The sequence below is a fragment of the Jaculus jaculus genome, chromosome 1, assembly GCF_020740685.1.
Source record: "Jaculus jaculus isolate mJacJac1 chromosome 1, mJacJac1.mat.Y.cur, whole genome shotgun sequence".
Classification (NCBI taxonomy): Eukaryota; Metazoa; Chordata; class Mammalia; order Rodentia; family Dipodidae; genus Jaculus; species Jaculus jaculus.
Genome location: NC_059102.1, coordinates 215,586,912 through 215,614,234, shown reverse-complemented (window position 1 = coordinate 215,614,234; position 27,323 = coordinate 215,586,912). Strand labels below are relative to the sequence as shown.

Sequence of the window (27,323 nt, the reverse complement as noted above, 5' to 3'; positions counted from 1 at the left end):
GTACCTCTGAAACAATAGCTTTTTGGTGGTTGCTATGTTGAAAAGCAAGTGCCCCCTTAGAAGCCATTTTGGAACAATGAATGACAGTTATATATAATTTTTACTCGTGTGTGTATGTGTGTGTGTGTGTGTGTGTGTGTGTAGTGGTATGTAGTGTATGGGGGCGCATACACTACACTTGTGGTGCCCCATATGCCCTGATGGGTTGCCTTTGGTAGTTGGGGCAGAACACTGGGTATTTACTTATATTGCTTTTCCACCTGGTCTTTTTTTTTTTTTTTTTTTTTGCACTGATGGTCTCAGGTATTTTCAGGTCATGCTTTAATAGGAAGCACATTTAACCATTCAACCATCTCTCTTGTCCCACATATAATTTTATTTCATTGTCTAAGAAGTTTCTCAATGTACAACAGTATACAATTACTACTGATTGTGGTTACAGTTAAATTACTATTTTTCTTTCAATTCCTGTGTATTTTTTTGTCAAATGACTTCTAAATTTTTAGACCACAGATGCCCATTAAGTTCAATAATTTGCTTGTATGTTATCACATAATAAATAGAATTATTTATTACCTATTTGATTTGGTTTAGAAACTTCATGAGAAAAAACTGCTCAGACATTGTTGCTGTAAGAGCAGAAAGTTTTAAAATCTTTACTATGAACCTTTATATATTTTAGGCAGTTCTAAGACCTAAATCAAGACAATGGGGAAATCTGCCTTGGCTCGCATTGAATAAAGCACTTATTTCAAAAGGCTGAGGTTTTGAAAAATAGGTAGAACAGAGAAATCAATATTGTTTCTACTTATGAATTGACTTTCTGATATTGTTTAGAGATATTTAAAAAATTGAAGATAAATTACTTATACTTAGCTCATCCTAAAGAAGCTTAATGCTGGTCTTGTCTTCAAACATGACCTGAAACCTGGATGGGCATGTTTCCATTGAGCTCCAAGACTCCTGGGAGCTGAGCCACTACTAGAAAACATTCATGTGAGTAAGTCATATTTGGTGAATTACTGAATATCTTTCTTCTCTTTTATTTTTTTTAAATATTTTTTGTTCATTATTTATTTATTTATTTGAGAGTGACAGACAGAGAGAAAGACAGATAGAGGGAGAGAGAGAGAATGGGCGAGCCAGGGCTTCCAGCCACTGCAAACGAACTCTAGACGCGTGTGCCCATCTTGTGCATCTGACTAATGTGGGACCTGGGGAACCGAGCCTTGAACCGGGGTCCTTAGGCTTCACAGGCAAGTGCTTAACTGCTAAGCCATCTCTCCAGCCCTTTCTTCTCTTTTAAATTGCTAATTGTCATAAATTATAAAACAGTACTTCACAAAATGCTCTTAGTGGAAATATAACATACTTTGAATATATTTTCTCTATTTAGATAGTCTTAAATGAAAACATAAATGCTTATTCTCCTAAGTAGTTTATTAGTAGTAGTTGATTAAGAACAAAGATTGATTTAAAGTAATTTTTAAACTTAGTGATTGATACACTGTCTTTTAAGTAATTTTATGTCTCTTTAATGATGGATAAGTAGAAAATATATGTTAAATTTGTTATTTACTTAGGAACTAATTCATATCTGATTTCGTAAATACAATGGTGATAATTTTCTAATGTAATATTTTCAATTAATTTATCTATCATTAATCTATCTGTTGATTTATTTTGTTGACCTATTTATAATTTTTGTTTTGTTTTGGTTTTTGTTTTTTGAGGTAGGGTTTCATTCTAGCTCAGGCTCTCCTGGAATTCACTATGCAGACTCAGGGTGGCCTCAAACTCATGGCGATCCTCCTACCTCTGCCTCCCAGGTGCTGGGATTAAAGGTGTGCGCCACCACACCTGGCTTTATAATTTTATTTTAAAAAAATCTTTTTTCTTGGTATTTTTATTTATTTATTTGAGAGTGACAGACAGTGAGAGAAAGAGGGAGAGAGAGAGAGAGAGAGAGAGAGAGAGAGAGAGAGAGAGGGTGCGCCAGGGCCTCCAGCCACTGCAAATGAACTCCAGATGCATGTGCCCCCTTGTGCATCTGGCTAACGTGGGTCCTGGGGAATGGAGCCTGAAATCGGGGTCCTTAGGCTTCACAGGCAATTGCTTAACCGCTAAGTCATCTCTCCAGCCCTATAATTTGTATTTTTAAGTGGGATGCTTATATAGCAATGCTATAGCATTACTTTGGGATTTCAAACAAAGTGTTTCAGTAATTTATAATCATTTTTGTGGAAGTTTGAATATCAAATTATCAAATTTCACAAGCACATAGAGATAATAAAATTAATCTGTATGGGCTTCATAATTTTATACAAATTATCACCAATCCAGAGTCAAGATCACTGCACATAAATGAGAGTGTTTTAGAGGGTTACATTTATGCTATTCAGCAATAACCTGGCTCAGGTACCAGAGAGTAAAATTTTCAAATGTCTCTGTGCTTACTTATTTATTAAGGTTGAAGCTATGAGTAGGAAGACTAATTATTAGTTATATTGTACAAGAACATAGTATATGTAATTATCTATGTATATGTGTCACAATAGGGTTAAAATAAATAGGAAAATAAGCACTCAATTAATGAAAGGCATTGGGAAGCTGTTCTTAACTGAAATCTCCAAGGAGACACCCACTCAGAGCAATGAGAAGCCCTCACTTCCTTATGTTGGCTTTCTTCAGGAAGGATGTTGTAGTTAACATACCATGTCCTATACTAGCCCTGTGGTAGGCTCTATATCCTATTTGCTTTTTTTTTTTTTCCATTTCTTTTGCCTAATGGAATTTCTTATTTAAATTTCTATGTACAATTGTGATGTCTCCACTTTTCTGGATTCATTGTTAGGGTCATCATTTCTCTTGCTTTCTCATATGTTTTTACTGCCTCCAACACCTTCATCTTCTCTTTTGTTCTACATGTCTACAATTTGGATGCATCCTTAGGAGGCAGCAGACATAGTATTCACTGGGGCCAGCGAGAGCAAATTTCAGCTAACGGGCTGCCATGGAAAGATGTACTTGGCGTCTCTACACTTGATCTAGGGATTAAATACTGGCTCTTACCAGCTGTCTGTTAATCCTTCAGGTAGACACTTTGATAAAAGGAGCTGGAAGTAGAAGAATACCTTGGAAATAATTTTTGTTTTGCCTAAAACAATTCTCCAGTAATCAGATATAGATAGGAAATAGTATCGTTTATATACAAGTGACAAAATTTCGACAAGTTATTTTCATGAATAATTGTATATATGAATACTATATGTAGGAATTTTGAGGCAAAAGGGAATAAAGTTGAAACTACAAACTAGCATAGTTCTGCTGTGGAATGTCCATCCATATATATATATATATCATGCAGTATAAGCTCTTTCACAATTAAAATGTATTCAATAGAGTTCAGAGCTATTAGGGATAAGAGAAAACATATTTAGGGATACTGTTTGCACATCTAAAATAACATGTATATGAATTTATGTGTATCATGACTATGGATTAATTAAACTGATTTTTGTATGAAGCTATGGCATTTTGTTATCTTTGTTAACATAGTTTGTAGAATGTGAAAGTTTAATTGTTTTTCATCAGGGCAACATGCCTTTAAATTTAAATTTTAAGCAAGTGATTCCAAATATGTACACAAAATTTCATGCAGCTATGAGTTAGCTTAAAAATATAATTGGGGGCTGGAGAGATGGCTTAGCAGTTAAGTGCTTGCCTGTGAAGCCTAAGGACCCTAGTTCGAGGCTCGGTTCCCCAGGTCCCAAGTTAGGCAGATGCACAAGGGGGCGCATGCATCTGGAGTTTGTTTGCAGTGGCTGGAAGCCCTGGCTCGCCCATTCTTTCTCTCTCCCTCTATCTGTCTTTCTCTCTGTGTCTGTCACTCTCAAATAAATAAATAAAAAATGAACAAAAAATATTAAAAAAATAGAAATATAATTGGAAGAAAAGGAAGGAAGAGTAAGTAATAGAACAGATTTGAGTTTTGATAGCTATGAAATGGAACACAATGATGAAAAAATAAAGCAATGTAACTGAACTGTATATCTACTAAAAAACATAGTATCACATTCATGATTAGTACAGTGCTAAACTAATAATGCAGTTTAAAATGAATAGAGACAGCATACCTGTGTTCATTTTCACGTTGAAGGGTTTGTTAATAAAGTCTTCAGCTTTACTATGGAAAAAAGATAATGCAGAATTTGTTCAGTAACATGTGGAGAAAATACTGTGAAATTGTGTTTTGCTTTAAGTGCACTTATAAGTAATATCACATTATCATTAAGCTAGTTGAAATCATGATTTAATAAGGAAGGCAGAAGTTATAATTCTATTCAACTTGAAATTCAATTATGCTTGGTCTTATGATCATAAATTTATAGTTTCACTTCATGTTTACCACTAATGGTTGAAAATAGAGCTCTCTTTTTCTCTCTGTTGCTCTTCCTCTTTCTCATATTAATTGTGACTTTTTTTTCTCTTTATTCCTTCCTTCCTTTCCTCCCTCCCTCCCCTTTCTTCTTTCTTTTATCTTGCTTTGTATTGAACCCATTCTCATGTAAGCTAGGCAAGTGCTCTACAACTGAGTTATATACCAAAACCAAGTTTTCAATTTTAAAAATTAAATTTTCATGTCTAGTATATGTGAAACTGTGGGTTCACACTTGAGCATCACAGAAAACTAAATAATAAAAAATAATTCATTCTTTGATAAGTAATCATGCAATTGTTTTTGTTCTTTAAAACTGGAAGGGTCATGACTTTTGAAGTATTTTCTTTCAGAATTAAAAAAAGGACTACACTGGTATCTTGAAATCATTACTGTTAGGTCAGGATGGGCTCCCAAATTAGATTCACCAAGGACAGCAGAATGGTGACAGAAGCAGAAGGAAGTGGATTATCCACATTCCTCAAGAAACCTCCCAGCCATTATTCTTTCCTTGCCTAACAATACCCCCAGGTCAAGGTTTCCTGCTGGCCCCTTTATCTCATAAGTCACCTGGTTACTGTTGTGGTGTCACACCCTAGCTATTTTAAATGGCTAATGTAATGATTGCTCCTAAAGAACTTCTTTATTCAATTTAACAAACAAGTTATTTTCCCTTCCTCACCTTTCCCCAACTGAAGAAGCCCTACAAAGCCCACTACCTGAAAACTCAGGCTGGCTGTGCTCCTCTCTTGTGAGTCAGCCCTGGCAGCTTGTGCTTTTCCTGAATAAAAGCTTTAATCTTTGCCTCAGAGTGGTTTGTGTGGTCTTGGTCACTCCCAAACCTTACAGGTATGTGTCAATTTTCACATTATTGATGAAAACTCTATTATAATAAATTTTATCTTTTATTTTTCCATGTGAATAATGGAGGCACATTTCTGTTTTTTTCTTTGTTGTTGTCTGTTTGCTGGTTTCTGACTTTTCCAGACTCTCGTTTATTTCACACACTGGACATGGTGTATTATTGCCTGTACAGTAAGAACATCAAAGACCAAGGACGAAGGTAGTGGTTGGTGCAGAAGCTTTGAGAAAGTCCCTGCAGTTGTATTTATTTCAATCCCTCAGTAGCAACACTTCTAATATGTTATCCTTAAATGGAAAAAATAAATAGAAAAGTTGCCTCAGGGGATACTGTGACCAAGGCTGAGGCAACTTCTAAAACCAGAAGGGATAAACAATCTCCAGGAAATGAGGACTGTAAGAACAAGTCCTACTTCATCTTTCTTTTCTGAACCAGGCACCACTTGATGCTTAAAATGTATTTAGCTTTTTAAAAACTGAATGAGGAAGATAGTATTTACACTGAAACAATGCTAATTGATGAAGAAAAAACCAAACATGGAAGAAAGGTTCACTCTCAAAACACACAAGCTACTAATATTTAAAACAATGTTTTTATAACATCCTACAACATTAAGAATCAGCACCTACTGTTTGAGTCCAAATGCAGATATTTACAAAACATCTGACACTCAGAAAGTAAAGGAGGATTAAACAGAACAAAGGAAGGCACCACAAATCCTTGAGCTTTTCTACTTTAAAGTGATGTATCCTGTTACTGGTAAGTGTAATTGGTGAGGTATTTTTACACTTCACATTGTTTTAGTTGTCAGAATGTGAAATGAGTAACTTCCTAATCAGAAGAGAGGCTTTCCAGGATCTTAGAAGAAGAATTTGGGGACTGAGCTCTCAAGAACATGGAACTCATAGGCTTTTTCAGTGACTAATAAAAATGCAAATTCTATTTCCCTCATTTGTACAAAATCTACTACTGAAAACGCTTTAGGCAATTTAAGTTATTCAGTTCTGAAAATGGTATCTTTGCTTGTACTTACATAACAAGCAAGGATTATTCTGGAAGGTATCAAATTCCTAGAGTATTTGTGTCCTGCTTGCTGAAGACCACATTTCTAGTATCCTCTTAAATTGGAATTAAACCAGGGCCAACACTATAATAATGGACTATAAAATACAGACTGCCTTGACCCACAGAAGTCAGTTTACAGGGCAAAGAACTCTATTATATGGTGTCAAAATGATTTCTCACAAGTTATGTGGAACTATATTTACTTAATTCTTCACTAAATTTGTTTGAAAATCAACTTTATTTCAGTATCATAATATGTGTAGGCAATGGATTTGTGTACTAGTGGCTGGAGTAACCTTTGTTCCCAGTATGCATGTAATAGTACATAGAGTTTGTTGTTGATGCATCAATAATAACATAATTTCATGTCACAGTCTTTCAGTTTTACCTTACTTTCTTTTCATTATTGAGACCTCATTATTTTTGTGTGTATCACAGAGGCCTTTGTTCTTAATTCACAGGGTAGAATAGACTGGAATCTTCTGAGTGAGGGCTCTAAGAGGATTGATTGTTCATGTCTGGGTATAAATGATTTTATATCCATTTTATAATTTTGTTTATTTTTTTTTATTGGGCATCCCATTATAAGAAGAACAGAGGCACAATCTTTTCCCCATCTTTTACTCAAGAATTCTGTGTAAGTCATGTTATTTTTGTACATCAAAGTTATTGATAATTAATTGTGAAGAATAGCATAATCTGGATTCAATAAATTGGTATGACTCTTTTGAAATTAATCTATTGGCAGTCAAATATTATTCAGAGAAAAGTACACAGACAGTCTGTGTGGTGGGAAGTACTATGGTTGTTAGATCAGGATGGGCTCCCAAGATGGAGCCACCATGGTCAGCAGAATGGTGGCAGAGGCATAAGAAAATGGATTATCCACATTCTTCAAGAAATCACCCAATCCTTATACCCTCCTTGTCTCACAATGCCCATGTCATGATTTCCTGCCCCCCTTATCTGGTAAGTTACATGGTAACTGCTTTGGTATCACACCCTAGCTACTTTAAATGGTTAATGTAATGATCTCCCCTAAAGGAACTTTTCAACTTAACAAATGAGTTCTTTTTCCTTCCTCACCTTCCCCAACTCAACATGCCCTGTACCTGAAAACTCATGTTGGTTGTGCTCCTCTCTTGTGAGTCAGCCCTGGCAGTGCATACTTTTCCCAAATAAAAGCTTTCATCTTTGCCTCAGAGTGGTTTGCGTGATCTTGGTCACTTCCAAACCTTACAGTGGTATGTTAGATTGTTTAGAGATGTACTTAAATATAAGGGGAAAATACTATGCACATTAATGCTTTGTATCAGTTTCTAGTGTGAAATACAAATGTCCTTTGAAATGCAATCCTTTGTACCACACCTTGTTAAAGGACCCTAAGTGACTAGTGCACTTCTCTTCCCCTGGCTCTACTAAGTTAAGAGGCATTCATACTTGCTAAATGAATTCATTCCTCAGTTACAGTCAAAAGACATCATTCAGGTTGTCATTTAGTTTTGCTTGTCTGTGCAAATAAGTCAACATGCTCCCTTGTGATATTTACAAGAAAACTCCAAATAGCTCATTTTGGTTTTTACATTTCCCCAAGTTTAAAAAATATAAAAAGCCACTTTAACTTCTTTTCTGAATACTTTTTCTAAATTTGTCTACTGTAGGTGACACCCACTCAGAGACTCCTTTGCCCCTGAGTGGACACAAAACTCATCAGTTAATAGTAAGAACACAACTGATTCTGTGCTCTAGATGGGTACATACCTCCCACCATCCCTGAGCTAACACAAGCCTAATTACCCACAGGATTTGTACATACTACTTATGCCAGAAGCTATTCAACACTATTTCTAAGAATGTGGAGAAATAATAAAGACAAAAAATCATGACCCTATTGATGATTTTTATAAGAATATAGAGTGGTTTTTTAAACTTTTTTGTTCATTTATTTATTTATTTGAGAGCAAAAGACACAGAGAGAAAGGGAGAGAGAGAGAGGGAGAGAGAGGAAGAGAGAATGGGTCCTGGGGAATGGAGCCTCGAACTGGGGTCCTTAGGCTTCAAAGGCAAGCAATCAACTGCTAAGCCATCTCTCCAGCCCTAGAGTGTTTTTTAAAACTATTTAATTATTTAGAGTCACCAGATCTTCCTGTCTCTGCAAATATACTCCAACTTATTTGCCCCTTTGTGCATCTGGGTTTATGTGGGTACTTGGGACTCCAACCCAGGTCTACAGACTTTGCAAACAAATGCCTTTAACTACTGAGATATTTCTCTAATCCTAAGAAAATGCAATTTTTTTTAAAATCATGTGAAATGGCCTGATACAGGAAAAATTTTCTTGAAAAACAAATGCATTTCAAACAACCATGCAAGTTTTCCTATGGAACTTTACAATGCTAGTTGCTCAAAATGCATATAGATTTTCCCTAAAATCATGTTGAAGAAAGAAGCCAACACTGGAAGATGACTCTTTCTTTGTGGTGTTATTCCAAAACTTCAAAGTCAGTAATATATTCCAACTTAAAAGAAGCCTTATTTCATTTTTATTTAAATGGTCATGTGACAATATTGCTCCAGTATTCTATTTTTTTTGTCTTTTCTTTATTGTTTTTATTTATTGAGGGGGGGCAGAGAAAGGGAGAGAGAATGGGCATTTCAGGGCCTCTAGCTATTGCAAATGAACTCCAGATGCATGTGCTTCCTTGTGCATCTGTATTATGTACGTTTTGGGGAATCAAACTGTGGTCCTTTGGCCTTGCAGGCAAATACCTTAACAGCTAAGCCATCTATTCAGCCCAGTATCCTATTTTCTTGGAGCCCTTTACTTTTATAATTAATACTTAAAATTAATTAAAGAATACCTCCCAACACTTACTACTACACACTTCTTTCTAAGACAAAGGCATTCATTCCATTTGACAGTACCAGAAGAATTCTAAGGGTTTATGTTCTGCAAATCAAAACCCAAATGGATTCCTAATGAAAATCAAGGAGGTCTCCAAGGAGGATCTGGTGAGTCAGACACATTATAGAAGAGGTTTGTAAAATTTTTATTAGAATGTTCCCTTTCCACTGTTAGAGTGAACTGAGCAGAGCTGGAAGGATGGTGCTAGGGTGTGCTTCCTATTATGTGACTTAATGCCCATTGTGAAGTATTCAAGTACAGAAAGGCAATCCACCTATGGTGTTCAGAAGTGGGACCTTTGGGAAGTAGTTAGGATTAGGTAAGAGCCCCATCATTGAATCCTGGTGTTATTCTAGGAAGAAGGAGAGAGACCTGCAGAGACACTGACCCCATATGTGTTCCTTCACTTGTGATATGCTACCCTGTGCTGCTCCAGGACTCTGCCAACAAGAAGACCTTCAGCAGATGTGCTCCTAGACCTTGTACTTTCTGCATTATGAAACAGAATAAGCCTTTGTTCTTTATAGCTTACCCATTCTGTGATATTGTGTTATTAGCAATAGGAAGTACACTAATACAGATGATTCAAGGCTTCAAGCAGGCCTGGATTCAAGTCCCAATTCTGATTATTTAGAGGCATCTGAACATTACACTATGTCAAAGTCATCATCTTCTTCAACACCTGCAATAGGATTAACCTTCACTTTCACTGGTAAGTAAGTGGCATAATTTTATATTTCAAATACTTTAAAGTAGACCTTTACCCTTGACTACAGTGTAAGAAAAAATCCCAAATGAATTCTTTTTCATACCATATATTCTATTTCCCTCTCTTGTCTTCTCTCCATTTGCAAATCAACTGTTGAATTAATCATATTTTAAACAATTATATTACACTAATCTCACAGTCTACCAAGTCCTCTAGACTTAGCTCATGTAAATTTTGAGCAGGTAATCTCTTTAATCAAAACATCACATTGTTTTGAACCCCATTATAGGATTTCAGCTTTATCCCCAGTAAATCTGACTTTTGGCATGATTGTTTATCTCTCTACCTATTGCTTTTTCTTCTCTCATAAGCATGCCACATGCCACTATATTTTTTCAAAAATATAAAAGTGTTGATGATACACAACCAGAAAGAGGAGCTCCCTAAAATGATTTTTCATTCGACCATGACTCCTCCTACTCTACTTGGTACATAAGGACATCATAAAGGGTCTTAAAAAGTTTCTTACAACAATCTAGAGGACAAGTTTTGCACTCCAAAAGATTAATGGCATAGAAATAATAAAAATATTGCAGCTGGACAATGTAGTACTAGCATCTATAATCCCTGCATGCATAGGGTTTAAAGAAGGGCAATAATAGCAGAATCTGTCACAAGTTCATTCAGGCCAGCTAGCTTGGTGAATGGAGTTGTGATCAATGAAAGAACCTATCTCAGAGGAGGTCAAAAGCAAAGTCCAACATCTAAGGTTTCCTGTGGCCTCCATATCTGCACCACACACGTTGTTCTCTGACCTCCACATGTGGACCACATCATGTATGTGACTATACAACACACACACACACCAGCATGTATGCACATGTCATTGCACATACACACATTAAAAAATAATAATATTACATTTCTGACATCAGAAATAAATAACATTAACAATGAAAATAAAACTGTCTTGATTATTTTCAGTATATCTTAAAGGATAGTTCAATAGTATCAAAAATATCACACAATTTCACAAACAACAAATTTTAATTAAAACTAATTTTAATTAAAATTAAAATACATATTTCTTCAAAGGGAGATTCCTTTTCTCCATTCTTGGTTCATTGCTTTCTCCTTAGATTTGTTATGAGTTGAATTATACTAAAATGTACTTGAAGTGATTAAAATAAAAGCTTAATTCTAGATTAATTAACAAATAAACTATTTAAATATTAAGACTAACAGACCAAATTAGAACAATTTTTACCATTCTCCTCCAAAATTCAAATTCTACATACAATTAATGTTTAACCATTGCATGTCTGAGATATGTATAAACACACAATTATAGTACTATTGGCAGTAAATAAACTTTCACATTGCAAAACTATATAAATGTTTTTTTCAGGTGTCCAGGAAATAGGAGGTCATGGATGAGCCTAAACAATGGTACCAAACTGCCTGTATTTGTTGAAAAAAAAAACTAATAAATTAAATTTCAAAAAAAGATTAAAGAAAAATTTGGTGGCAATGCTAAGTATGTCTCCCATGATAACTTTCTATTGAAATATCATCTATCAATCTGAATTCCAAAGTTACGTCACAGTGAATAACAGTGAAAAGTAAGATTTCTCAATACATATTTTTAAATTGAATATGAATGTATTCTAAGGCTTTTTTCACAAAAGATGTAGTCTTTGGAATTGAGTGCTTTTCCAAAAACTAAATAAAATTTAGTCTGCTTAAGATTAAAAAAAAAAAAAGAAAGAAAAATGTGACCAGGTCCTTAATAGTCAATTAGCACTATTCAGGATTACTTCACTGTTATAATTCCATAAAATAACATTACCATGGAAGCACTTTAAAATAACAATAGTTATTACAGTCCTGAGGTTTTCAGAGAAAGTATAATAGCTATTGGCCAGGGCTTGGAATATCAGAAAAATGCTTTCCATTTTGATGTTCACAGTAGCTGGGCATAAGGAATCTTCCTAAGAAACCATTACTTTCCTATTGGTTGTAGAAGAATAAGCATGAGATCCTATGTTAACTGTCTCTATGTTAATTTACCTATTAGTCTAGCTTTCTCCCCATTTTCTTCTGATATCTTATTCTTTCCCTTGCCTCCTGCTTCATATAATCCAGTATGTAATTGAGTACCACACTATAGTGATTTGAGGGGTTCTTTCCTGATTTCAAACATTTCAAGATGCCTTAAAAGAGGACACAGCTTCAGCTGGAGAGATGGCTCAGCATTTAAAGTACTTGCCTGAAAATGCAATCAACCTTGGTTCAATTCCTCAGTATCCATGTAAAGCCAGATGCACAAAGTGGCACATGCATCTGAAGTTCCTTTCCATGGCTGGAGGCTGTGGTGCACACATTCAGTCTATCTGTTTCTCTTCTCTCTCTGATTGCAAATAAATCAATAAGATATTTTTAAGAGGGAAGTTCTTTGCTAACACACAAAGAGCTGTATGTGAGTGTGGGCTTCTTTCTCTGCCATCCTGGCACATCTTCAAATTTTTGACCTTAGAAATTAGGTGGTTAGTCTAAGGTCCTTTTGAGCATTGGAATTTAAAAAGAAAACATATAATACCATATCTTTTTTTTACATACCTACTAAAGTATTTAATGTTTGCTTAAATTTACATTTTAAGTATGTGACATGGAAAACTAAATTAATATTTACTTTTTATAATAGATGAGTTTATGATACTAAAATATAAAAATTAAAGTGGGGCTGGGGAGTTGGCTCAGTCAGGAAAACTGTTTGCCACATGATCTTGCAATCCTTAGATTGAATCCCCAGAACCCACACAATGCAGTACATAGAGGTGCACTCTTGTAATCCTAGTGCACATGAGCAGGCCAGATAGCTAGTCTTGCAAGTTGGTGAGCTCTTGGTCCCATGAAAGACCTTATCTCAAGAAATAAGACAGAGTGATTGTGGAAGACACTTGATATTGACCTCTGTCCTCCACACATGTACACATGGATGCATATCTACCCATGCACACACATGAGGATAAACATACACACATGCATGCCATATACACATGTAGTAAATTAAAGTGGAAGATTAAAAAATAAAATAGAACAGAATTTAATAAAAAACACAATTTTTAAAAATTATGTTTTTTATATGATTTTCTATTAGGATGGGAAATGAGACTTCTCTGCACACTGGAAAGAGGAAGATTTGCATGCCAGGAACTAAGCAGGAATGATTGTTTCAGGATATCACTCCTCCATTTGTCACACAATTCACTAGATGACATTTTATAGACATCTTCTTTCCTCTAACCATGACTTGGGGGCTTTGAGCTGTCAACAGTAATGAGAAAGATGTTTAAAGGCTAATCACTGTGACCTTTTAGTGTCACTTTGCCTTAGATTCAAGAGCTTGAACATAGCAAGGCTCGTGTTTGATCTAACTGCTTCTTTAAGTCTGTCTCCTCTTATTCACAGCAATGTGGTGTGGGGTTCCCCAGAGGGGTCCCTGCTCAGGGCTGTCTACGCGACCCCAAGAACACTCACGCAGGACGTTCTCAATGCAAACCGCATGAGGTTTATTGAATCCAATGCATCGGGGCTCAACACAGATTCCTCTCACAGGAGGGGTGAAGAGCCCCTAGCAACGGGTTTGGTCAGCTTATATAGGCTAGAACCACAGGTATGCAGAGTCATAGGGGCTTTCCAGCCATGGGTCCCTCTGATTGGGTGGGGCCCATGGGGTGGGCTCGTGTCTGGGGGCTTCAGATATGTGTTGACCGTTGATTGGTTGTGTCCAGGTGGGGAGTTATCTTAATGAGGAACTCGAGTTCCTGGAATTTAGGCATTGTATAAGGCATACAAAAGGTCAGGTTCCTCATGGTATACTTTTTACAAAATGGAGGCAGTTGCAAAATGGCGGTTCTGTGATTCAGTGCAGCAGCAAGCAAGCCATATTACAGAAGCTTAAAAAGGCAGGTTAGCAGAGCAACTAGAAAACAGGGCAGCAGAAATAGGGCAACTTTTATCCTTTCAGTGGAAAAAAAAAAAAAAAAACCTTACATAAACGAAAATTCTTCTCAGGAAGAAAGGAAAGCTGCCTGGAAAGCAAAATTCCCTCCCAGTTCCAGTATCCTGTTAAATTGGACGTGGGATTATTGTGAGATGAGAGAATGCATACAGATTAATCAAATAAGCAGTGTAGCTTGCTTCCACTTAACTAACAGTAAAGCCCTATTGTATTTTCAGGGAAGTTTTTATATTCCTTAATTGGAAAAGATAAATGATAGTTATACTAGTTGTTTGAGATTCCTGGCTTTGTGATTTAAATGTCAGAACCCATGGTGAGAGCTTTCTGAAGTGGTTCCTTTTCCTTCTAGTTAAGAATCCTGGACCTTGGCTCTTCTGCCATTGGAAGTTGTCTTGAGTAAAGCTGTGTAAAGAAAGCTATTTGAATTTTAATCCCCTCTGCAAACACACAGTGTCTGCTTTTCTGTGTTATATGCAGTGATTCTATGAGAAAATTAAGAAATTTGTGCCATTATTGTTTTTAGAGGTATCTTGTACAATGTTGTTCTTAAACTTAACATCTAATAACATCTGATCATTTCTTTTCTTCATGAGACAAAGTGTCAAAGTGGAAGAAGTCCTGGAGATGAAGACTGTATTATCCACCCCTGAGATTTTTGTTTCAGTTACTTAATTGAAGCTTTATAAACGTGAACATCTCCTAGCATTAGAGAACAATATAATCAAATCGACCCTGTCTAATTTTACAAAGTGAGACTAGTGAGCTTATGAAAAGCTAATAAACAAATGCTTTTGACAAAAAGAAAACTTTGTAAATGATGGGTATGTTGGGCCCAGTTCCCAAATTAAAAACATCTACTTTGTCCATATGCCAGGTTTGTGGGAAGTAAATCTACACAGAATTTGGAAATTATAATTTAATGCCTAAGAGAGTGTGTGGGTCCAAAGGATGTGAAAACACTATGGCGGGCTTCTAGGCAAGTATTAGTAGCCATAAGAAAAATTATCGACATCCACTTAAATTTTTTAAAAAATATTTTAGGGCTGGGTGTGGTGGAGCATGCCTTTAATCCCAGCACTCGAGAGGCAGACGTAGGAGGATTGCTGCTAGTTTGAGAGCACCCTGAGAATACAGAGTGAATTCCAGGTCATCCTTGGCTAGAGTGAGACTCTATCTAACCCCGCCCCCCCAAATATATTTTAGGGCTGAGGAAATGGGGTAGTGGTTAAAGCATTTGCCTTACGAAGCCAAAGGACCCCAGTTCAATTTCCCAGGACCCATGTAAGCCAGATGCACAAGAGGGTACTTGCATCTGGAGTTTGTTTGCAATGGCTAGAAACCCTGGCATTCCCATTTTCTCTTTCTCTCTACTTCTTCCTCTCTCTCTTTCAAATAATAACAAAAACCAAAAATATTATAATGATTAGAGAAAGTGTGTTGGGGGAAGAGTGAGCATAGGTGTGCCAGGACTTGTAGCCACTGCAAATGAACTCCAGATGCATGTACCACTTTGAGCATCTGCTTTTCATAGGTACTGGGGAATCAAACTCATGGTAGCTGGCTTTTCAAGGAAGTCCCTTTAACTACTTAACTATAATCTCAAAGAACTCAGCTCAGTGACTCTTGGATTGGGTTAATGATTTCAAATAACCCACATTTGTCTTTGAAATGACAGGAAGATACATGAATACTAATGAGTACTAGAAGCTTCAATGTTCCCTTAAAAGTGCATTTGAGGGCTGGAGAGATGGCTTAGCGGTTAAGCACCTGCCTGTGAAGCCTAAGGACCCCAGTTCAAGGCTCGGTTCCCCAGGTCCCACGTTAGCCAGATGCACAAGGGGGTGCACGTGTCTGGAGTTCGTTTGCAGGGGCTGGAAGCCCTGGCGCACCCATTTTCTCCCTCTCCCTCTGTCTTTCTCTCTGTGTCTGTCGCTCTCAAATAAATAAATAAATAATGAACAAAAAAAAAATTTAAAAAAAAAAGTGCATTTGAATTTAAGAAATATGACATCTAAATGTGACTGCTACTTCATGTTTAATGTTCTTAACAGTTTGGTTACAACTTTCATCAGCAAGAAGGTAGACAGTTTCATCCTAGAGCTAACTGCTTTATAATTTCTGAGTAGTAAAATAAAATAGGATTTTATATCTCTTGCCCTTTTATTCAGCAAATTGCCAACCCAGAATGACCTCACTTCTAGTTTTTACCCAGCTTATATGTTCCCAGCATTCTTCATTTTTTATACCTAATATAGTCATCATGGCCTGCCACTATTTAAAGCTAAAGTTGTCAGCCCACCAAAAATAGGCAAGGAAAACAACATACAAGTTTCTCTTTAAATTATACACTGGATGATGGAGAGCAGAGTTGTGAAGGGGAAAATGGGGGAGGGGAGGGAAATATCATGGTTTATTGTTTGTAAGTATAGAAGTTGCCAATAGATTTTTTTGTAAAAATTATACATTGGAGAACAGTGAACAATGTTACTTGGACAAAGTTTTGTTGTTTCATAAAAAAAAACAACCCACACTGGTTTGAAATGATTGACATATGTAGTAATGGTTGGAACACTCTGAGAAGATTTTGGCACATTTTAATATACACAATTATATCTTATTTGACTTGATTATTGTTAGTCATTTCTCCTCTTTTATCTACAGACAACTCAATTTTTCCTTTATGTTGAACATTTATAATCCTTGATACAGCAGAAAAGGTGTCCTTTTCCTAAATGTGTGAGGACATAAACTCTGCCAGCACAATTGTGTTTCATCTCTAGGGTATGCTGCAGTGAGGCATGGGATAATGAATTATCTTTTAGACCTTACCTGGGAATCTTGGGTATGGCCAGCATATAGAGACCATTCTACTGAAGGCTCACTATTAGAAATTGTGGTTCCTGAAATTTTGAAATAATTTCTTAATCACTGATTTCACTACCACTTCTGTTTTAAGGGGAAATGCAAGCATTTCCATATTTATGTTGGATCAGTTAGTAGTGGGCTGGAGAGACCAGGTTGTAATCATAATGATAACACTGGTTCTATCCCAGTGTTTGAAGAATGCAATCACTTTTATTTTTTAAAAATATTTTTTGTTTATTATTATTTATTTGAAAGCGACAGACAGAGAGAGAAACAGGCAGAGAGAAAGAGAGAATGGATGTGGCAGGGCTTCCAGCCACAGCCACTGCAAATGAACTCCAGATGCGTGTGCCCCCTTGTGTATCTGGATAACATGGGTCCTGGGGAACTGAGCCTCGAACTGGGGTCCTTAGGCTTGGCAGGCAAGCACTTAACAACTAAGCTCTTTCTCCAGCCCTGCAATCACTTTTCAGCAATATCTAGAAAATTTCCAGTGAGGCTATTATTATTGGGATGATGGCTGTCTTCCCTTCTTGTGCAATGGTTGAGAGTAAGACATAACTTATTTTAGGAGGCAGCAAGAGTGGCAACTTCACAAACTCACATATGCATGCATCATCAGTGAAGATATGTCAGAGTCAGTCAGCACTCAGTAATTCAAGTTCTAGGGAACTTTCAGGAACATGCTCTTAAGATTATTATTATTTATTTTTGTCTCACCACTGAAATGAGTGACCTGTTACTGTATGCTGGCAAAATCATATTACTTCTATGTGTCTGTTTTTAAAAAATTTTTTTCATTAGCAAATAAATGGGTTTTATTTGACCTTTCCACACACATATATCATTATGCCCTTTTCTTATTCCCCTAATGCATTTCCATGTCTCCTTTCTCCCTCTCATATTGGTCCCTTTCATCTTTCTAAGTATTCTTTTTCATTACTTATATTCCACTTCCCTCTCTTGTCCTCTTTCCTTTTAGACCTCTTCCTCCCACTCAGTCCCCATTCTACTTTGTGTCCTATGTCTACAGACATACAAATCTTAGTGTAGTTTCTGCATATGTAAATAAACATGTATTTCAATTTATAAAATGAAAGACTTGTTAAGACTCAAAAGTATCTAAGGTTTCTTTACTATCTGAAATTTGCTCAATGTAGAAAAGTATAATTACTCAAGAAATAATGTGTATATGCAAACTTCTGTGTTTACTATCATGATGACATACATCAAACAACTGAACTGCATGACAATTTAATGACTCACACACAAATTAAAATTCAGAAGAAAAAGATCTATATTTTGCACAGCATAAGGATTAGGTGAGACACAATAGCAGACATAACAGACATAACAGACATCTCAGGCACCATACAAGCCGTCCTTTACTTAGCTTTAGAAATAAAATTGACAGGTAAGCTACATATAACATGTTTCAATTTATTTAAAATATACTTCTATGGAAAGTCAATCAAATTTCAAATTTGTATATAAGAAGTATCCAGTTTATAAATGCACACCACAACAAAGGAACAAATGAAACTCATCTAAACTTCAGTCCATAAATTGTCAAACTGTCATTACCTTTAAAAGACTTTTGTTTTAAAAACTTTTTCATGAGTGGTGGTAGCGATATTGGGGATGACAAGAATTGTTGACCTTTTTGTGTATTTTGTTAGAGTTGATAGCAGAGAATTTCTTTGGATTAGATAAACCATAAATGCAGTTACCATTCCAAATGTTACATTCTTTCGCACAGTTCATATTTCAAGAGAAAAGTCTATTGGACTGAGAAAACAGGACTAGAACATCTAAGCACATTGTATTTCTGACCAATATTTTCATCACGTTTTCTCATTGGGTGAATCAGTCACTTGCTAAATTACAACAGAATGGGGAATATAGTGACATTTGAATCTATTATTTCATGTGCATGGCTGCTGTTCTGTGCTTTGGTTATCAAGCTAAAAATGGCCAACATCTATGATACATAACAATATATGTCTGGAGCTGGAGAGATCACTTAGCAGTTAAGGTACTTGCCTGCAAAGTCAAAGAACCTAGGTTTTATTCCTCAGAGCCTGTGTAAGCCTGATGGACCAGGTGGCACATGTGTCTGGAGTTCATTTTCAGAGTCTAGAGGCCCTGGTGTGCTCATTCTCTCTTTCTCTGTGCTTTTTTTCCCTCTCTTTTTCTCTCAGTAAACAAATAACTAAAAATTAACAATATCTGTCTGTTAACTTGTGAAAGAATTTGGAACTATAGTGTTTACTTCACGTCAGCTGTGCTTTAATATACTTGGTTATTGTTAAGGCTACTGTGATAAATTATCAGTGAGAAGATTATCTGAAAAAAACAAGCTGAATTAGGGAAAAGAATGTTCTAAACAAGTTATGGAGAATTAATGAAGAAGCTATTTTCCTTTGAAATTATAGATGAACACTAGGAGATAATGTCAAAATGGGTCCTTCTGGGACTTATTTTAAGTAAATAAAATTCATGGATAAAATGATTTTGCAATAATATTCTTTAAGGGGACTTTTCATGTAATGTATCAATTGTTAGAATTTTGCTTAAGAACCTAAGATTTAATATCATCAAAATTAAGGGAAGCCTAGATCCTCACTATTATCTCAGTTTATAAGTTGATGTATTTAAATTCCAATTCAAATATAATTCATATTTATTTCCTATTTTGTGCTGATATTCCCTTTCCTTAAAACTTCATTCTGTTGGTATATTGTTCATTCACCATTGTTTTGACATTTCCTACCTCAGAGGATGGTATAACTCATTCATCATTCAACTTATTTTTCAAATACTTACAAAGCATATTTTATCTCAGGCATTGTGTAAGCTAGGACCTTGCCATGACCCTTATCAATATTTGTCTTGAGACATAAAACTAGAGACATTTTACTCTGTAAAGGCTAAATGTTTCTACTTTAGTCCCATAGTTAGTTCAAGAGATAGGGTATAAAGGGGTAAACATTTCTAATCCTTTTCATTTTCCACAAGTCAAATAGAGGTTAAGCATAGTTTGGCACATGGATGGAGGATGGGAGCTTATGACTAATTAATGGTGATTCAGGGGCTAATACTGTTGCTTACTACTACATGGCAACAATGAACATACAGTAGATGATCTTCCATTGTAACATATGGTTAGGGTATAACAGAGCTCATAATAATAACAGAAAAACAGTTTTGCACATGGACAGAGTTTGTGTTCTGTGCTCAGGTATTCTAAGGACACTTGCTTGTGGATAATTGTTACCTTTCCCATACTGATGTGCCTACCTAGACATTGGCAGGTGTTGAAGACCTAAAGCAACTATATTACTCATCACTTACATTGAAATTTATAATCCAGTCCTTTCTTTGCTTTAACAAATACTTTAGAAATATACTTGATATGGATTATTTAAGAACTGGGTATGTTCATTACAATAGTAACTTTTATCTTAATGTACATTTTTATATTTAATGCATTAAATAGAAATTAATATAATATATAATAATATAATATAAAAAATATATAAATTCCATAGGTCCAGATTAATTTGTGTCCTCCAATTTGTTTTCACTGCTACACTTTCAACCTCTAACAGTGTCAAGTCCTCAGCATTTATACAACAAATACTAAAGAATATAGACATCCTTACTTGCAGACATAATGAAATGGCTTGTGCAGTAGTTTGAATGGATGTCCCCTAGTAGATAGAGGATTTATTAAAGCTGTACTTTAGATCTCTAGCCCTGGCTGGAGGAGGTATCCCTGTGGGTGGATCTTAGGGTCCAGCCCTGAGGTGTTTGGGGGTGGATCTGAATTCCAGCCTGAAGTATTTAGCATGCTGCCTGGGTTTCTGCTCTTGCTTTTGACGGTGGCTTTTCTTTTTTGCCACTATGGAACATCCCCTGGATCTGTAAGCTTTAACCCATCCTGTTCCTCCCATACACTATGTCTGTTCTGGAGGTTCCTCCCAGCAGCATGAACTGACTAGTCAAGGTGAGCTTGAGAACCCAGGAAGTGTGCTCTTAAAGGTTGCTCCACAGTATATTTATTAGAAAAAGAAATTTAGGCATTTGATTACCTATCAGAGTTTGAATGCAGGGTTGTCATGATCTGGATAAATCATGGTTCAGAGTATCTTGCAATCAATAATATTGAAACACTTATATCTATCGTAACTATTCTAAAAACAAATCACTTTGTTTATTTTTATCATAAGAATAAGATAAGATTCTTTGCAAATTCATTTCAATGGACCAACCACAGGTTTTGATTGCATTATCCCTCAACTAAAGCTGGAGTTCTCTTTGTATTTCTCCTAGATATCAATGAATGCATAATCCTTGATCATGAACATGGGATGTTCCAGTCCCCATCCCTATTCCACTTGAAGTAGCCTAGGCTTATTCTGTAGTCCAGTGGCAAGGGCACCAGCTGGGTCATGGGGAAGTCTCAAAATTCAGATTATAAATTTTGGGCAGATGTGACTTGGACTCATTCTTTAGAGGATAAAGTTCTGGTGGTGAGTGAAACCTTTCCACATTAGTGCAGTAATATCTTCAGAAATTCACAGAACTGTGTCAAGCATGTGAGCATTACTTTCCTTAGGTCTGCATCTAACACTACATAGTAACCCATAATAAACAAGTCCACCAAACCACACTGTCAAAGATAAGATACAACTAAATGACAAAGACAGGAAGCTCACATAGCCTTTCTTGGCCAGGACCAAGTACACTATTGGAACCACCCATTGTGGCTGTATTAATATTTTGTTCAAAATGATTCTGAATGTTTTGTTCAAATAGGAAGAAGCCCTTAGCGGTGTATGAGTCACATTTTAGTTACAATCACTGGAACACTAAAAGATGAAATCATTTTATGTAGTTAAACCAATATTATAAAAAGTAAATTACTTCATATACATTTGGTATTAGGCTAATTAACTAATTTTTTCCCCTGTAATAGACTCATCCATTCTTTCCATTCAGTGTTATGCATACATCCTTGTCACTCTTTTCCTAGTAACTTCCATGGAAAAGAGGAGGGAACTTGTAGCTTTGATGACGTACAAGTCAGTAAGATACAGAGAAAAGGCCCTGAGAAGAGTACTATTTTTCCAAGACACAAAGTGATTTCAAGACAGCTTAATATTATCTTTTTATTTCTTTCTTTTTCATGTGTATGTGGTATGCATTTGTGTATGCATGTTCCTATGTGTGTGGGTGGGTATATATGTGCTTGTGGAGGTCAGAGGTTGATGTCAGGTGACTTCTTCAGTTGCTCTCTTTACTCTTTGAGACAGGGTCTCTCACTGGGCCTGGAACTCTCTGATTTGGCTAGACGAGATGGAAAGCAAGATATTTAGGTCTAAATATCCTCCTGTTCCCATCGCCCTAGAGGTGGGTTTACAAGTGAGTGCTGCTGCACAGAGCTTTTGTGTGGGTTCTGAGACACTGGATTGAGGTCTTTGTAACAAGCATGTTACCTACTGAGCCATATCCTCAGCCCCTAATGTCTCCTTTATCATGACTTTTATAGTGTTCTGTCTGTTAGGATCTGGACTGAAGTATTGCTTCTGGTTCTCAAATCTTTGTCAACTTCATCTATCTATGTACATAAATGATTAGATTCTTCTTTTCTCTATGTACAGATTTGCAGTAATCCTGAGATAATTTTTGTATCCCTCTTCTTTTGTTGGTTAAAAGTTTCAACTTAGTCCTTGTGAACTAGAGAGCTCTTTACCCTTTCATCATTCAACAAAGAAAACTAAATTTATTTTTTATCTTTTTTCCATTTAACCAGTGCTTAGCATTTATTTTATTTCTTATAAAACAAGTATTTTACCTTTGTATTAAAAAAAAAGAAGTACACATTGAATTTTGAAAATTTAGTTCTCCCTCGAATTTACAAATATTTCGTTAAGAGCATGTATATTGATTTCATGTTCTAATAATGCTATGTGTGTGTGCAAGTTTGCATGGGCTATGGTACATGTGGAGGTTAGAGGACAAGCTTGGGTGTCAGTCCTTGTCTTCAGTATGGTTTGGGACAGAATCACTCTGATTGCTGTGGTACAAGTCAGATGAACTGGTCTGCAAGCTTGAGGATTCTCCTGATGCCTCTTCACATTGACATTGGTGTGTTGGAATTACAGATATGTTTGCTATTTGTGTCTGGCTATCCATGGATTCTGGGCATCCGGATCTGGTCATCAGGCTTGCACAGCCAGCTCCTTTAATCACGAAGCGATTTCGCTGTTCATTTTTGAACCAGAGTTGCAATGTTTTGAATATGTCGAGTTAAATGAAATATATGGCTTTGCCCTTCTGCAGCCCCTGCTGGATTGGCAGCTGTTAAAAGGAAATGCAAAGATACAGAAAAAAGAAATAAAGGACATAGTCCCATTTTCAACAGCAGCAACAACAACAAAAAATACCTTGGAATAACGTTAACAAGGAAGTAAAAGGTCTATACAATGAAAATATAAAAACTCTCAAAAAAGAAAATGAGGAGGACTTGAGAAGATGGAAAGACCTCCCACGCTCCTGGATAGGCAGAATTAACATTGTGAAGATGACAATCCTACCAAAGGCAATATATAGATTTAACGCAATTCCAATTAAAATCCCTACAGTGTTCTTCACAGAGATAGAAAAAATGACCTCAAATTTCATATGGAAAAACAGAAGGCCTCGCATATCCAAACATATCCTCATCAAAAGAAATACCTCTTGTGGCATCACCATACCTGATCTAAAGCTATAATACAAAGCCATAGTAATAAAAACAGCATGGTACTGGCATAAAAACAGGAGTATAGACCAATGGAATAGACTTGAGGACCCAGATTTTGGGTCAAGCAACTATAGCTACTTGATATTCGACAAAGGCCTGAACAATATAGGCTGGAAAAAAGATAGCATCTTCAACAAATGGTGCTGGACAAACTGGATAACCACATGCAGGAACTTAAAACTTGATCCACACATTTCACCATGCACTACACTCAAATCCAAATGGATCAAAGACCTCAACATAAGACCAGAAACTGGAAAACTACTGGAAGAAAATTTAGGAAGTACTTTCCATGATATAGGAATGGAAAAAGACTTCCTGGCTCAAGTTCTTAAACAGTCACTCAACCAATAGGATCATATGAAGCTGAAGAGTTTCTTTACAGACAAGCATATAATAAGCAAAGCCAATAGAATACCCACAGAATGGGAGAAAATATTTTCAGGTTATCCAACTGATAGAGGCCTTATCTCTAGAATTTACAAAGAACTCAAAAGTCTAAACAATAAGAAGACAAATACCCCACTCACAAAATGGGGCACAGAGTTGAACACGCAATTCACAGAGAAAGATATACAAATGGCAAACACACAGTTAAGAAAATGTTCATCATCCCTAATCATCAGAGAAATGCAAATTAAACCAACTATGAGATTCCACCTTACCCCAATAAGGATAGCCAACATCAAAAAATCAAATGAAAATAAATGCTGACGAGGATGTGGAGAAGCAGGGACACTCATTCACTGTTGGTGGGAATGCAGGCTGGTACAACCACTTTGGAAAGCAATATGGAGACTCCTGAAAAAACTGACTATAGAAATATCAACAGACCCAGTTATACCCTTACTGGGCATCTACCCTAAAACCTTCAAACCACAGGCCAGAGAGATTTGCTCAACCATGTTTGTAGTGACTCAATTCATAATAGCTAAAAGCTAGAATCAACCCAGATGTCCATCATTAGAAGAATGGATAACAAAGATGTGGCATATCTACACAATGGAATTCTATACAGCAGTAAGAAAAAATGTCACAAAGAAATTTGAGGAAAAATGGTTGAACCTGGAACAGATCATTCTCAGTGAATTTACCCAATCACAGAAAAAAAATCGACACATAGTCTCACTCATCTACAACACCTAACCTGAATCTACCCAAGATACCTTACATACCCAGCAAGCGCCTCATGGACTAGACAACAGGATGGATGGGGAGGGCGGGGAGGGCATCGAGGGTGGAAAACAGTAATCTGGACCCAAACGGCAATGGTACCATAAAATTCTACTTCCTAAAAGTCAGACCAAATGGCTGAACCTTCACTAGACCCTTACAGGAAACACCTGAAAACTAAATTTATAATAAATGAACTTATATTTTCCTAAAAGGAAATGGCAACTTTAAAAGAAAGACTATTTTTTTTTAAACTAGAGTGGGGACAATTTTTGATGACTTTTCCTCCAATTTGCCAAGTGGGTGTAGTGTGTTTGTTAACGCCCCTTTGCATGTGGTAGAGCAGGACAAGCATCTTGCTGTACAAATACCTTGTTTTTGTTTTTACTCCTCAGGGTTGGTTTTTCACTATTTCTGTCCCATTGCAATCTGTTCTTTATTCCTTCCAATGGAAATTTTCAATATATGTTGGGGTTTAGACAATCATACTTGAGGCAGTCATAAGAGTAAGATATAAGCATGTTTGAAAGAAAGGCTACAGTACTCCTTAACCTATTGAAAGGTTCCTAATTCCCCTCTCAAGTCTTCAGCTGTCCAGGCTTGGAAAGTCAACTGCATATTTAGTACACTCATTTGGGGCATCCAATAAATACATTTCCTGGAATTCTGTTCCACCTGGTTTGTCTCTGTAAAGAGCATCATCATAGCCAGGCATAGAGGAATAGGCCTGTAATCTCAGTTCTCAGGAAGCCAAGGCAGAAGGATTGCAAATTCAAGGCTTGTCTGTTCTATAGAGGAGTGAGTTCAAAGTCAGCCTGGTCCATCTCGTGAGACATTATCTCAAACAAAAGGTCTCAAAAAGGCTGTCTGACTATTTATGAAAGGGTTGTCTCTCTCCACTTATATTACCTGTGTCTACTATACCCAGATCCCAAAATATTCAAACTGATGACTCCAATATCTGAGAGACATTCCTCCTCTGCTGCTTTCTATCTCTTCTCCTCACCATTTCCTGCAGGGACCCCCGAAGTCCTGTTTTCATCTCTCCTCCTCAGCACGGCCTGCAGGGACCACTGGGTCCCAGATGCTCACTGTGTGTTGGCTCAATGTTATCATTCTTCCTCTTCCCTTACTCAGCTTCAGGCTCCTGGACCACTTTGTTGTTCTTTGTCCATGTCTAGCCAACAACTCTCCCCATCTTTGTCTGTTACTGAAACATTGCTCTCACATAACCCTAGTCTTATACTTTTGTTCTCCAGTTCTTCAGGTAGCTCTGAGCGTACCTCATCAGGGAGACCTTGCCCCAAGAAAATGATATTCTATTTATTTCCTTTACTCTTTGGACATTTTTCTGCAGACTATTTCTTACCATCTTGCATCTGAAGCATTTGCTTACTATCTTTTCCCCATCATAAAACGAGGGCCCTTCATCAGGAGACTATTATTCAGAAGCAGGAAATTTAGTCACAGGGTGGAACGTACAGGGAGGTGTTGCCCTCATGCTGGCATTGTGTGTATCCTCATAGGGCCGTCCAGGGAAGGAATGAGTGCCACAAATGGCTGAAATCACGATTTCTTTTTTCTTCAGGAAACCAAAGAGGGAGTCAACTTTATCACTTGAGCAACTGTGGAAATATTGCTGTGGTGACATGAGGGCCAGAGAGAGCCAGAAAGAGCAAATATGTCTGTGCTTTCATCATAACTGCTTGTTGCTCTACTGTCATTATAGTGCAGCACTGCATAAATTAATTTTGCCATATGTTAATAGTGAACACTAAGATTTGCTTCTGTTATGTTTTGTGAAATTAGAGAAACATCTTGATTTAACTTTGGACTCCAATCATTGGCATTATTTAAAACAGTGATGAAGTAAACCACTAGAACCAGAAATTACCACCCACTTTCTCATCCTAATTTTGGATTCAGTAGATGAGGGGGGAAAGCTACCACTTATCTTCAAGTGTAAGAAGATACTTACTTTCTCAGTGGTAACAACTTTTATCATTTAATTGGACATATGGCTTATTTTATATCTTACATCTAATTTCCTTAGAGTTTTGTCAAAATTATAAGTGATAAGGTATTCCCTTATCAAAATAATTCACTTGCATTATAACAAGCTTTCTCCAATTTCTTTCAAAATATACATGAAATAATGTATGAAGACAGCAGGCTAGCATGTGGGATACTTCTGGGTAATGCTTTACAGTAAACTTCAAATGTCATTGGTCCCTTACTAGCATCATGAATCTAATATTTGATATTTATCAAGATTATACTTGAACTTCTTGAGTACATTCAATTGGCATCAAGTAGAATATTAGCAAACTATAAAAAATTAATGCTCATCTGTATTTATTTTCTTTAGACTTTTCCACCTCAACAGCACACAAAATTCTAAAATTGTTACAAATGTATGTTTTGCAATAGCAAAATTATTATAATCCTTACTACTTGAATATTTTAGATCA

The 27,323-nt window shown here is 36.4% G+C and overlaps 1 protein-coding gene across 26 annotated transcripts in view; it reads right to left on the bottom strand.

Annotated features, from left to right (window-relative positions):
- Positions 1-27,323, bottom strand: part of Sorbs2 (sorbin and SH3 domain containing 2) — a 381,956-nt gene that overhangs the window by 95,052 nt on the left and 259,581 nt on the right. For all 26 annotated transcript variants that reach the window (XM_045142050.1, XM_045142051.1, XM_045142046.1 and 23 more), the window contains one exon: positions 4,137-4,186. In XM_045142050.1, the coding sequence (XP_044997985.1) occupies positions 4,137-4,146 (10 nt within the window). In that variant the 5' untranslated portion in view covers positions 4,147-4,186. The remainder of the gene's footprint in view (positions 1-4,136; positions 4,187-27,323) is intronic.